Source organism: Chrysemys picta, chromosome 2, assembly GCF_011386835.1.
Source record: "Chrysemys picta bellii isolate R12L10 chromosome 2, ASM1138683v2, whole genome shotgun sequence".
NCBI classification, from domain to species: domain Eukaryota; kingdom Metazoa; phylum Chordata; order Testudines; family Emydidae; genus Chrysemys; species Chrysemys picta.
The window spans coordinates 268,949,320-268,963,119 of NC_088792.1; the positions used below are offsets into that span (position 1 = coordinate 268,949,320).

A 13,800-nucleotide genomic window follows, 5' to 3' on the forward strand; every position below is an offset into this window, starting at 1 on the left:
TTCTGAAGCCCTACACTTAACTATATTGCCTTCTCCACCAGTAGAAATCCAGGGTTATGAGGAATACAAAGTGCATGCCATCCTCAACTCCTGATGGCAATGCATCTGTCTGTACTATCTGGTGGACTGTGGAGGCTATGGCCCTGAAGAATGAACTTGGGAGCTTGCCTATGTCCACACCCTTAACCTGTTGGATGAACTCCACAAAATTCACCCAGCCAAGCCTGATACCACCTCAAAGGGGGTGAAGTGGGGAGATGATGTAAGAACCTGCAAGACTAGAACCTGGGACTATGGGCCATTGGCACCTCCACATCACCACAGGAGGCTTCAGCTGGGTTCCTGCAGGAGGACCCTGTGAACAGGGCTGGTGCAACCTATTAGGCGACCTAGGCGGTTGCCTAGGGCACTAGCATTTGAGGGGGCGGCATTTTCTTCGGCGGCGACCGCAGCGGCCAGATCTTCGGCCGCCCCAGTCGTCGTCAGCATTTAGGCGGAGGGAGCTGGGGCAGGGGGACATGGGGAGGGCCGCCTGCAGCAAGTAAGGGGGGGCAGCACGCATGGGAACTCCCTGTCCCAGCTCACCTCTGCTCCGCCTCCTCCCCTGAGCACGCCACCCCGCTCTGCTTCTCTCCCTCCCAGGCTTGCGGCGCCAAACAGCTGATTGGCGCAACAAGCCTGGGAGGCGGGAGAAGTGGAGCAGCGATGGTGTGCTTGGGGAGGAGGCGGAGCTGGGCGGGGAGCTGCCGCACGTCTCCCCAGGCGGGGGGGAGTTACCACGGGGGGGTGTGCCTCAGGGAGGAGGGTAGGGTGGGGAGCTGCCACGGGGGAGTGCCTCAGGGCGGAGGGGGGGGGAGCTGCTGCGGGGGGGCGCCTCAGGGCGGAGAGCTGCTGCAGGGCTTGGGGAGGCGGGAGGGCGCAAGGTGGAAGTTTCACCTAGGGTGCGAAACATCCTTGTACCGGCCCTGCCTGTGAAGCTTGGCTCAGCAGGAAATGCTGCCCAGCAGGACCTGAGTGGCCACTCTTCACAGCCCCTGATTGGCTGACACCAGTATTTAAGCCAGGAAGCCAGGATGGGGAGCTGTCTGAGCAACAACAGACTGCCTGCCTCTGCTCCAGACCCTGCTCATGAGAGACCCTAGAGTCTGCCTTGTGACCCTGCCTGACTCTCGGTTTGCCCTTTGTCTTATCTTAGACTCTGACTCTCAGTACCTGATTCGGCTTGACTCCTGTTCTGACCACTAAATAGGACTGCCCACATCCTGGTTGTGACAAACTGCCTAGTATACTGGCTTTCATGGATCCCATTCTCAGGCACCTATCTCATCCCAGTCATTGCATAGGGCGCCTGGGCACCTAACCCAGGTTTTGTGGATTCCATTGTTGTTCCAGTGATTTTCTGGGTGCCTAAAATCAGGCTTTGAAACAAACACCTACGTCCCTTTGTGGATCCAAGTCCAAGTCCTAGGCACCAGTTAAGCAAAACACTTACATACTTAATTCCATTGACTTTAATGGAACTTGAGCCAGAGATTTGCTGAATCAGGGCACTAAGCATGTTTTTCCCTGCCCCCCATTTAGAAGAAATCTGGCACCTTGAAGACTGCTACCTATGGGGTTTTAGCCCCTACTAACTTAGTGCAGAAGTCTCAGAGTAAGTTTTCCCAGCCCGCCCAAAGGTAATTGTAGAGTTTCTGGAGATGGGTTTCAGAAACCTCTGATACACTTGCTCTGAAACTTGTAAACTAGGTCTTAAGTCTTTTTGTGCACAAAACCCAGTATTTTCTCCCATTTCCTAGTATATTTTATGAAACCTAGCCAGGCATCCTCTTCTATATAATCTTCCTGTCTTAATGACCATGAGGCTGATCCCATTTGTCATTCAGTTATTTGTCTTCCTGAAGAGTTAACATGTCAGGCTAAGGTATTCCTTATGTATATTCCCCATCATCTGATCAAACACCTTTTTTCTGACCATGCAGTCCCAACTTGGGCTAAAGTCCTTTTGATTTCAATTGGAGTTTTGCCTGATTAAAAGTCTTCAGATTCCCAGGGCCAGAAGATATATTGTTTATGTAATCCCCCAATTTGGAGTACCAATGTGGAAACTACATAGCTTGGAAGCAGCTGGATACATGTGAATCATAACTTATTTAGAGTGAAATATGCACCTTTGCAAGGCCTATTCATCACTTAAGTCCCATTTAACCATTGACCTTTTGTTGGCCCTTACTGAAGACAATCGCATTAACCTTCTTTTGATTTACAAAAAACAGTGGATTTATCCATTCTGGGTATTACCACCGCATCTGTTGCCATGGTATTTAAGCTCTGGATAGACTTGCAGGTGAGTCTTTCAATTTACATTTGTGAGAAGCCTACTCACTTGAAAGCAACAAACAACTAAATACCAAGGTTCACATTGTTTGAACATTTATTGCAATTCAGTGTCAAAGACATTTTACAAAAATACATCACTGTTTGTACCAAACCGCTGTAAAAATCAGAGTTGAACATGCAAAGAAAAAAAAAAGTGTGCAAATAATTTATAGGAAGGATTTTAATCACACAATAATATTAAATAGGAGTCTTAATACACAAGGTATGCTTTTCACTTCATACCTTATCTAGTTACAGCTTTATTTAAAAAGGAAAAACAAGCTTCCTTTTCACATATAAGCAGGTATTCATTATTACTGTAGATTAGCCCCTAAAACCTTAGTACATTTGCAATTTCTAATTAAAATGTTAACTCTGGAGCTGCCCTGTTGGCACTATATGCAGCAAGTGATAGCCAAAAAGGGCCAGACTATCCTCAGTTACAGGAGCGGGGTCACCCGGGCGAAAGGGCTGTGTGTTCAGAACAGGGGTGTTAATTAGGTATTCAAGCTATTAATATAGTGGAGATTGTCAAGAAGAGGAAAGATTTACTGTCCTTGGGGCCGGACCCTGCAGAGAGCTGAATGATCCAGAGTATCTTCCACTACCAATGAAGTCAATGGGAGTGGGGAGTACTAAAGAGGTGCTGAGTACACTGTAGATTAGTCTCCACTTAGGAACTTCTCAACCTCAGAGGCAGCAGAGGGCTAGTCAGCTCAGAAGAAGGGACCTTTACGAGAGCCATTACACGTAGAAGGAAAGCATTTATAAAAACCTAGCTTGTCAGTACACATTACTGTGCTAGACGACAAGCAGAACTCCAAATGCTGTAGGAAAACTTTTAAACTGATTACCCATCATATCCACAGGGAGGGTGTGTTTTTGCCAACAAGCCAGCAAGCAAGACTAGCGTTTTAATTTAAAGCTATTTTTTGGCAAGGTGCTGATCTGTGAGAAGAAGCTGTGCAACAGGTTACTAAGAGCCCCCCAAAAGTACATGATGGTTTATTGTAGTGAACAGAAGGTTTAAGCATGAGACATCATCCAATATTTATTAGGTACTCTACAGTATTTGAAATGTTCCTGGTCTATTTCAGTTGTAGCTACTCAGGGCCAAAGAATTGGCTGGGCAGAAAAAGCTAGTTTACTACCGGTGTATGTTCTAGGAGTTGGTTGTGCAGCCAAACAGAAATGGGAACACAAACATTAGTCACTACAAGGGTTCAAAACAGGGGGATAGCAATCTTCCCATTTACAGAACGTGGTATGGTGCAATTAAACGTTTACATATGAACCATGTCTGTAGAGCAGTACAAGGTTTCCTAATGATTTTACAAAACAGAAGTAATACAATTAAGAGAAAAAGAAATAATATAAGATGAGGTGCACACATTTTATAATCAAACATTAAAATACCAAACCATCATTAGTATAAACTGCTCAGCTTATGTACAACTGAAGTTCAGCGTCTTGAAGTGACTGTCACAGTCAAATAAAACTCAAATACTCACCTCCCCCGGGAAACTGAAATGCAAAATTCTCCTCTCTTCCTTCCCATGCCCCCTCCACTGTATGGAGTGGTTTTAAAATATCTGTATTGAGCCATATTCAGCTCTGTTGCACCAGTAAATGTGGAGCAACTCCATTGGCTTCAATGGAATCACTCCGCATTTATGATGGTAAAGGCAGAGCACAGACCTTGTTTCATAGTATTGAAACTAATGCAATCCTAACGGCAACCCAGGTGAAAGGCTGTTTGGAAAGATCATCATCACTGATGTCATGTTCAAACACAGAAAGCCTGTTTTCAACTTACAATAACTTTGCCAGAATTACCTTGAAAATAAAGAGGTCCCTTTTATGCCAGAGTAGCTTTGCACCTTCCTGCCTCAAACACACTGTTACCACTCAGTTTTCATTCTCCTGTCAGCCCTAGTCACACAGATGCAAATCATCTACTTAAATAAAACCGATGCCTTTGTAAGTGGTCAGGCTAAGGTATCTGGGCACAAACAGTGGTTGTTAAAAAGGAATCGTTTGACTCATAACAATATTTGACAGTAATAAACCATTTTGGGAATAGGAAAGACTCATGAGGAGATCGATATCAGTAACGAATGCAGCAATAAAATAACAATATGAGGCAAGTTCTATTTCTTTCTCTAGCAGACTCATTTAATAAGTTATACTCCTTAATAGCATGCAGTACGTTTGGTTTCATGCTATGGGTCTCTGCCTCAAGTAACCATGAAAGAATAATTTTTCTCGAAACAACACAATCTGAAAATGTCACCGTGTAGACAAATGTTTCACTTAAGGCCCATGTAGTGCTTTCAAAGCAGAACCTGCACTTTAAACTTCAACTGCTTTACCAAACATTAGCTAATTGATCCTTACAGTGGGGCACTGCAATAAGTAGTTATTATCCCCATTTTACAGACTGGAAATGGAGGCAGAGAGAGTGTTTTGCCCAAAACCACAGAAGGAAATAGTTGCACAACCATGACTAGAATTCATAAGTTCCTGACTCAGAACCCTGTGCTCAGACTATATCTATTATATATGGAATTTAACTCCAGATTCGGTCCTGGAGTTAAATTCACTTGATGTCAGTTTCACCGAGGAGGAACTTGCTCCAATAAATACAACCTAAAATAAGTATTTTACAGGTTGAAACACCAATTGCTGGTATGTCAAATTTGACATTGCAAATCACAACTTCTATTTAGGTTGGTTCACTGGGAGTAGATGGGGCAGATAGATAGGGAAGGGGGGGGAAAAAAAATCAGACCTCCAAGCAGAGGGCATAAAGGTTATAAGGGTACTTTTAACTGTAGAGAAAGGATTAACATGGGTCTTCACACACAACATCACTACTTCAGTCACTTCCCTTAACACTCCTCTTTCACCAAGTCAAATTCTAGTCTCATTTATACCCACACAACCTCACTGACATCAACAAGGGTTGCATGGGTATGAATGAGAATAGAAGCTGGCCTCCCTTACTCAATGACACTAACACCCACAACAAGAGTTTCATTTCTCCAGGTTAACTACCTCTGAATCACTTTCCACTCACATGAACATACGCCCTCTTCCCCCCCCCCCAGATCAAATTTACTCTTTTGACCCGTCTTTGAGTTGAGAGCAGATGGAGAGAGGGCAAGGTCTCCGTCTTCAAACTATTTTATTCCCTTCTCTGCATAATGCGAAATGATTTCTGATGGGAGTGTCTCTTGCCCTGTCTCTGAAAGAGATTTCTGGAAGAATCAAACCTTCTGCCTTTGGAATGCAACAAATGGCAGTTACTGTTAAAGCATTCTCCTGGGTCTCCCCTCACCAGGGCTGCAGTCCCCATCCCCACTATTCAATCTAAACACGGATTTCCCTCCCCCCCCCACACACAACTACTCAAAGAGTATGCAAAGTGATTTAGTTTGTAAAAATGCAAATACTGTTGCAAAAATATATATAAACAGCTGCAGAAAAGTGTTAGAAATCAATTATAAAACCTGTAAAAAAAGGAACAGACTATTTAATTAATTAAACTCAAGTAGTTCTTCCTGATTTATCCTGAGTATTCCTCATCCTCACAACTCTTTTGTCCATACCATACAACCTATTAATGTTTGTCTTTCTTAGGCACCTTGCTTATGCGCTCTGCGTACAGTGTTGGGAAAGTGCTGTATGTGAACGCTGCTATAGGACAATGGCAAGGATTTTTCCTGTGTAGGCTTTCCAAACTTCTATACATAGACTGGAATCTGCCAGATCAAGTTTGTCAAATTCATGAGTTATACATAATAAAGGAGATTAGAAGTTTGGCCATTAATTTCAGTGGGACCAAGATTTGTAAGCACTAATTCTCACTGTATCTCTGTTAATCTGGCACTGGCAGGGAGATGGATTAGATAAATTATTTTCCATTTCTATGATACATAGCAATGATATGGGATGTCAGGTGATTAAAAATCCTATCTACCCCAAGGATTGACTGTACCCGTATTACACTAGGACTCTATGGCTGGCTTTCCTCGCTGCTCTTCCTGTTTCTAACAGCAGTTACAAACAAATAGTATTTATCTTACATGCTATGAGCCAGATCCTCAGTGAATGTAAACTGGCACAGTTCCACTGGCCCTAGTGGAGCTTTACCTATTTAGACCTATCAGGAACCTGGTCCTATGGGGCTGAGTCATCTCTCAGTTACACCAGTTTTGACTTTATTTCAGTGGAGTTACACGGGGTGGGGGGAGTCAGACCCAGTGAACCAGATGCTGATCTCAGACAGGTGTAAATCCAGACTAATTCCACTGAAATCAGTGGAGCTATGAATTTACACTAATGAGAGGTTAGATCTGGCCCCTTATCAATCATCCATCACGCACCCTCCTTAAATACAAATCCTCACCCTTGGTTTGTTTTTTTGCTTAATCTTTTATAAAGACAACAAAATTAAAAGGAGGATGGAGTAAAATCGTAGGTATTCTAAGGCGCTCATCTTCTGGGCATTCAAGCACTGAGTACAGCAAGAAAACGAATTAAAAAAGTAAGCATTAACATAAGAAGAAGTTTGCTTACGGTCATAAACATCATTTCCCTTTAAATCATTGTACAAAGTATAATAGTTCACATTGCATAATGGATTGTTGTTTCAAAGGTACTCTATTTATTCGAGGTAGAAAATGGCGTGGTGTGTTATTTTCATTTTTAACTAGGATCAAATCCTAGATGTTATGCATATTTCTGAATGCATCCAATTTTTTTTACATACAAGTATTATTAAAACTCATTGCAGGGAATTTTTTCCCCATAAATATCATTTTTAAAATGTCATATTTATAAATATCTATTGTAAATAAAACCAGATGGAGGAGCAGTTAAACAGTCCTAGTCTCAAACTGCTTTCTTTTCATTTATTAGAAACTGAAAACAATATAGAAAGTTTTCAAAGGGCCATGGGGCAAATTCAGTTTTAACTTCTAAACAGAAAGAAATTTCTGCCCTGTATCTTGTACTCTGATAATAAAAAGGTGACTTTTTACAATATTGCCTATACACACCAGTCTTGTTAGAAGTCCATGTCAGCGAGCAATTTCACCTTTCGTCTCTAAGATCCTCTTGTTTGCTTGACTCAGGAGTTTCAAACAAACATCAACATTTACACTATTTACAAGTTCAGTGTCCAAGCTGAGCGCTATAAAGTGTCTTGCAAGAATAGGATATGCTGTGAAGAACCAGGGTTCAGAATCTGAACAAGTTGATAAAGTCTTGGGGTGAAAGAGAAGTGGAGCAGCTCTCTGGGTTGTTGGCTGTGCAAGGATGATCAGTACCCTGAAAAAAAATAATCCGGTTAGAGAGGCTACAGAACTAGTGTCACAGCTTTAACTGGTTTACAGTGCTCTGTGTGCCACATGCTGCACATCCAGTTTGCAAACTGATAGATTAGAGTGGATAGCTGAGAATACAATAAGGGGGATGCACAACTGGATGCAAAACTGTACTCAAAGAGTAGTTCTCAATGGTTCACTGTCAAACTGGAAGGATGTATCTAGTGGGGTCCCACAGGGGTCTGTTCTGGGTCAGGTACTATTCAATATTTTCAGTAATGACTTGGATAATGGAATGGAGAGTATGCTTATAAAATTTGGGGATGATACCATGCTGGGAGGCATTACAAGCACTTTGAAGGACAGATTTGAAAATGATTGTGATAAACTTGAGAATTGGTCTGAAATCAACAAGATGAAATTCAAGAATTACAAGTGCAGAGTACGACAGTTAAGAAAAAAAAAATCAAATGCACAAATACAAAATGGAGAAATACTGGCTAGGCAGTAGCACTGCTGAAAAGGATCTGGAGGCTCACAGATGACTTGTGCCTCCCCATACTGGCAGGGCGGGGGCATAATCTAAAGGGGAGGACACGTGATCGCCCCACCTATCTCCTTTGCCCAGCGACCCCGCCCCCTGCGCCCAGCCCAGGGCCTCCACGCTCTCCACTCCCCCTGGGGCGGGAGGGCGCTCTGTCTTTCTCCCACTGCACCACCCTCCCCCCCCGGCACGTTTGGCCGCTCTCCTTGGCAGCCGGGTCCAGGCGGGGAGTGGGAGGGAGACACTTCTTATGCGGTTCAAGCTGGCTGCTCCGGGTCACTGCTCCGTGCAGTGCAGCAGCTGCCTGAGAGAGCCTGACTGGGGAGGCAGTGGTGGGTCACTCCCTGCCTGGGCCTGGCTGACGGAGACAGGAGCTGAGCGAGCCCATGTCCCTTGACCCCACATTCCCCCACTATGCATTGCCTCTGATGGGGGTCATAGTTGATGGCTCATATTCAATTTGTGATCCATGTGATGTAGATACAAAAATGGCTAATATTCTGGGGTGTATTAACAGGAGTGCTGTATCTAAGATAGAGGAGGTAGTTGTTCCACTCGGCACTGGTGAGGCCTCAGCTGGAGTACTGTGTCCAATTCTGAGTGCCACACACTAGGAAAGATGTGGACAAATTGGAGAGAGTCCAGACAAGAGCAACAAAAATGGTAATAGGTTTAAAAAAATCTGTGGGGAAAAGATAAGGCCCCAGGGAGTAACAAGAAAACGTGAAGGAACTTCCTAAGATAGAGAGCAAGCAAGCTTTAAGTGGTGTTGGCCTGGTTTTTGGAGGAGGTCAGCACTTGCAACTCTTGTTAACTTGAATGAGAGTTGTGGGCACTCAGCACTTCTGAGAAATCAGGCCCTCAGTCAAATACCAGCAAAATAGCCATACCTTCCAGGAGAGGATGTGGCAATGTCTGCAGAGCTGCAGTGTGTCTCCATACTGCTCTTTCCTCGGGTAACACCTTATAAGTTTAAAGTACATCTTCTTCCAATCCAGCAATCCCTTCTCAGATAAGATTATCCGTTTACGAATCTAAAAATCAGAGTTAGAGTGGACTGATTGTACACGAGGGCTTAGTTTTGTTGGAAATATCACTTCAAGACCTTCCTCCTGCTGCACATAGTAGCCAGCATGTAACTTTTGCTGATCTCCACATGATCTCATCTGTAGTGGCAAGATAATCTGTTCTGAGCCTCTCCACATTAACAGTCTCCTTATTCTAAATACACTACACAGTATCAATACTAGAGACCCATCTTATCTTTTACACAGATTCCTTCCTGTTGCACATTGCTATACAATGGCTCCAAGGGCTTCATGCTACCACACATCACCATGATTCAGAAACTCTAAAAATGACTATCAGGATAACAAACTTTATCCCATCTAGTGGTGTCAGGAATGAAACTATGTTTCTTTTCTGCACAGATATATCTTTAAACCTGGAGTTGCAATATTTGCTTGTGAGACATTCACTTTTAGGACATGTTCATTAGCGGTGGAGATCAGATTTGGATCTATTTGTCACACCATGTGACATATAGTCAATATAGGAAAAAAACCACCTTCCCAGAATCCAGGGCCAGATCTTCAGCAGATGTAAATCTGTGTAGGTTTATTGAAGTCACTGGAACAATGCTAATTCACACCAGCTGAAGATCTGGTGCCCCAATTTGTGTGTGTATATTTAGTGCTTATGAATGGTGCCAGACTGGCAGCCCTAGAGACTGAAAACCTTTACCCTCAAAACAGATACAATATAGCAACAGAGTTAGCTTGCCACCAATGGTGAACAACTGAGATTTGGGGAGGGGGGGGATCTTCCAACTAAAGGGCAAGAGAGGATAGTTCATGGTCCAATCAATCCTTGTCCACTCCATGGAGATTGTCAGCAACGCTGCCAGTTGTGATGATGGGGTTTTTGATGTGGGCAGTTACTGTTGGGAACTACACAGACACAGAACTCACTAAACCTATGGTACAAGTAGCAATGTTACCATCTGAGGCCATGTGGATTGGTTAGCAGCCTAGATTGGAGGAGGTGTGTGTGCATGTTATTGATATTGCAGCCTTCTATTTCAGGCACCAGTATTGTGGCATTTACAACACTATCAAAACTTCCCCTCAGGGACAAACTTTATCGCCATTGTCTTGTCAGCCCATATTAGAAACTCGCAGCATGCCCTCAGAACAAAGAAGCAGTCAAACGAGGAAGATCTGTCTATACGCGTTCAATCACAAATGGGTGACAATAGGAGATTGATTGAGGTTTAACTTTCATCCCATTACCTGTCGGTCTGTGAAATGGTATTGGCAGAGCTTTTTCCACAGCAGCCGGTCCTCACTGAGCACTTGCAGTTCAGGGGCCACTTGCCCAAGGCTGACAAGGTCTCTTCCATCAGTTAGCCGCTGCATGATGTTTAATTGTAAACACAACGGCAGGTCTGTAAAGGTCATTCCTTTAAAGGCAGGCTGGAAAAAGAGTGTAAGAGCTCAGTTAGTGAAAAGCAGGCAATTCTAAATGGGAGCAATGTACTACTTGCTAAATGTTTTATATACACAAGATGCAGTGACACTGGATAATTTCCCATCCAGGGGACAGATCAGTTTCCCTAGGAGATCCTATGATGGGCTGTGGTGTTGTTGAGCCATTACTTCCAGTGAGAAAAGTACCTGTATCCACCGTTTACTGTGGCAGAGCAACAATTGTGTTGTGCTGTGAAACGTTAACTGAACGGTTTACTCCCCTCACCACTGGAGAGGAGGTTTATGGTGCCAAAGTTCCACTATAGTGGACCAGGGCATTACTGTCTGTAGGTCACTTCAGATAACTGGAGGGGCAATACTTTTCCCTAACAGGTTAAACCTCCAGTCTATACAGTTTAAGTCCCTTGGAAATTTCATGTTCTACTGAGACAACCGTGTTTTACTTTGCAGGGTCACATGATCCTATATTAACCAAGTAGAGATGTTCACTAGTAATGGTACCAATCAAGATTTCCCTAGAATTGTTTCCTATAACATTGCTGGCAATGCTACCCGTTACCCAGGAAATATTTAAGAGTTGTTGTTTTCTAAATTGTTTCCTACAGGGGATACTTCTAGGACTGTGTCTACATTGTGGATTTGCCTCAATTACAGTCATCATTGCCTAGTAACCAGTTTAGCTACACCAATGCAAATCCCTGATCTAGACAAGGAAAGTCACTATCTCTACCAGTGGCCCTTACCGCTGGGCTCCATACAGTGGCTCTGTCTGTCACACTAGAGATTTGCACCTGTGCAGTTACACTGGTAACAGGATACAGACTGTTGAATTCAGGGAAAATCCCCAGTGCCATCAAGACCTAAGAACCAGGAAATGGGCTCCAACGCTACACTAGTGCCCACTCCGTACTCACGTGAGTAAAGGTTTGCAGGCTTGGGCTCCAACAGTGAAACAATGTTAAGAGAGTCAAATAAATGTGCCAAGTCTTTAGTTGCCCTGCACCGAGATGCCTCTATTTTAAGTTGCAGTCACATCACCCTACATGCAACTGGCAGGGCAGTTAACTGTTTAAAACAAAATACAAATAGCTGATCAGCTAAGTAAAATTTTGTGGGACTATTTTTAAAATATGACCCCGTCTCCAGTGTTTGGATGGTGTCTGGCCATTCAAAGGCATAATATAAATATTTATTTAGACACAAAAGTTCCAATTTCTTAACCCTTCAGTAAGCCATAGTTATTAATCTGTAACAGGGCCCGGGGTACTCTGCGACTCCACAGCAACAGCATATGCTGCACAGCCCATCCATTGCGACAAAACTCTGCTAATCTTTCATTAATAATTAATTTTCTAGTCCTTCTGGTTGCCAAGAACACCATAAACAGACACAATTGCATCTGCCAGTAGCTTGAAACAATAGCTCCAAAAGGAATGAACAATCCCACTCATCTCAGTGGGGTGTTGACTCTAAACTCTAAGGGTGATAATTTAGGAGAACTACTGTTAACTATTTTGCTGCTGGTCATTGTAATAGAGACATCTAGCCAATATTCTTATCCCAGGATCCCAAGCAGCTTCCCACATACCCCTCCTCCCCCAACCTAAACGGTTTCTTACTCAACTTCCCTCGACAACTTTTACAAAGCAGTTTGGCATCCTCAATACAAAACTCTGAAGCACACTACAAATTAGAAATATAAGTACATTGCATAACTAAATTCCATATGGAATTAAATAAGGCAGAGCATACTGTAAAGATTGTTTCATTTGTGTATTTCAATTAAATTTAAAAAAACAGCAAGGTTTTTATTGACCTAGAGTTGGTGCAACAGTCCTGTCTGCTCCATTGGGATGTGAGAGATCTCTATCCCAAGCTGCAGAATTTAGGTCAAGTTTGCTGTGGATAACACAGAAGTCTTGTATATAATTTACTAGTGCCCTCAAATTCCATTCACTAATAAAGTTGCACTTTTTACAGCTGAAATACCTATATAAATCAACGGGGGTTTTACATGAGTAAAATGTGCAGGACTAGGCTCAAATGCCTTGAACTCAATAAGACACCTGCGCAGCTTACTAATGAAGTCCATGTGACTAAAGCACATTCTTCAGAGTTTTGCTGAATCAGGGCCAAAGACTTATCTGCTACATTTCACACATGATTTTTTTTTTTTTAAAGAACACACCCTAAATCAGAGGAGTCCTATGTTAACTTTCATTTTCTTGACAGGATATTTTTTAAGCTAGTAAGTACTACACATGCTCAGTATATATTTCTCAAGCTTTAGACTCCTTAGCTGTTAAGACATTTTTTTCTCCTTCTGAAATACCAAAAGCACTTGGTCTACTTGCAGTAAGTGGCCAACTGCCTGTAATACTGCTCTCCCCCCCCCCCCCCTTTAAACACAGCTGCTTTTGTTCAAGCTTGACAAGAAATCATCTTCAGCGGTGTGAAAATTACATTTTTTGCAAGCTCTATAGCTTGAGACATTAAACAATTTTTGAAAAGAAAGGCCAGCCAACCACGTTTAGGCCAAAAAGTAAATAAATGTATGTAATACATTCATGCGCGCACACACACACTTCAGTTCACAAGTGGTGCTGTGACAGAACCTTGGCTGGGATTGATAGATTTTTGAACTGATCTTCAGGATTTTCTAACCTGATGGTATACTGGCCCCGTGCTGAGATAAAATAGTTTTAACTATTGAGTCAAGCAGCTGGATCCTGATCTTGCAGTGAGCTCTGTGCAAGCAGAAACCTGCACCCTCAAGGAGCCCCATGCACAGGCGCCAGCTTCCTCTGAGCCCTGGGGGGTGCTCAACCCCCCCACCCTGGACCCCTTATCCCAAGCCCCCTCCCCCGCCCCTTCCCACTCCTGTTCCACCCTGCCCCGCCTCTTCCTGCCCATCCCCGCTCCCTCCCCTGAGCATGCCCCATCCCCGCTCCTCTCCCTCCCCCTCAGTGCCTCCTGCACCCCATGGAACAGCTGATCACGGCAGGCTGTAGGTGCTGGGAGGGAGGGGGAGCAGTTGATTGGAAGGGCCCCCAGTGGG

At 43.6% G+C, this 13,800-nt stretch overlaps 1 protein-coding gene across 2 annotated transcripts in view; it reads right to left on the bottom strand.

The window, feature by feature from the left end:
• Positions 1 to 2,416: 2,416 nt before the first annotated feature.
• FBXO32 (F-box protein 32) overlaps positions 2,417 to 13,800 on the bottom strand; it is a 33,579-nt gene continuing 22,195 nt past the window's right edge. The window contains exons 7-9 of one of the 2 annotated variants that reach the window (XM_005288774.5): positions 10,545 to 10,727; positions 9,144 to 9,287; positions 2,417 to 7,713 (exon numbers count right to left, since the gene is read on the bottom strand). In XM_005288774.5, the coding sequence (XP_005288831.1) occupies positions 7,624 to 7,713; positions 9,144 to 9,287; positions 10,545 to 10,727 (417 nt within the window). In that variant the 3' untranslated portion in view covers positions 2,417 to 7,623. The remainder of the gene's footprint in view (positions 7,714 to 9,143; positions 9,288 to 10,544; positions 10,728 to 13,800) is intronic. The other variant, XM_042861012.2, reaches the window with a different exon arrangement.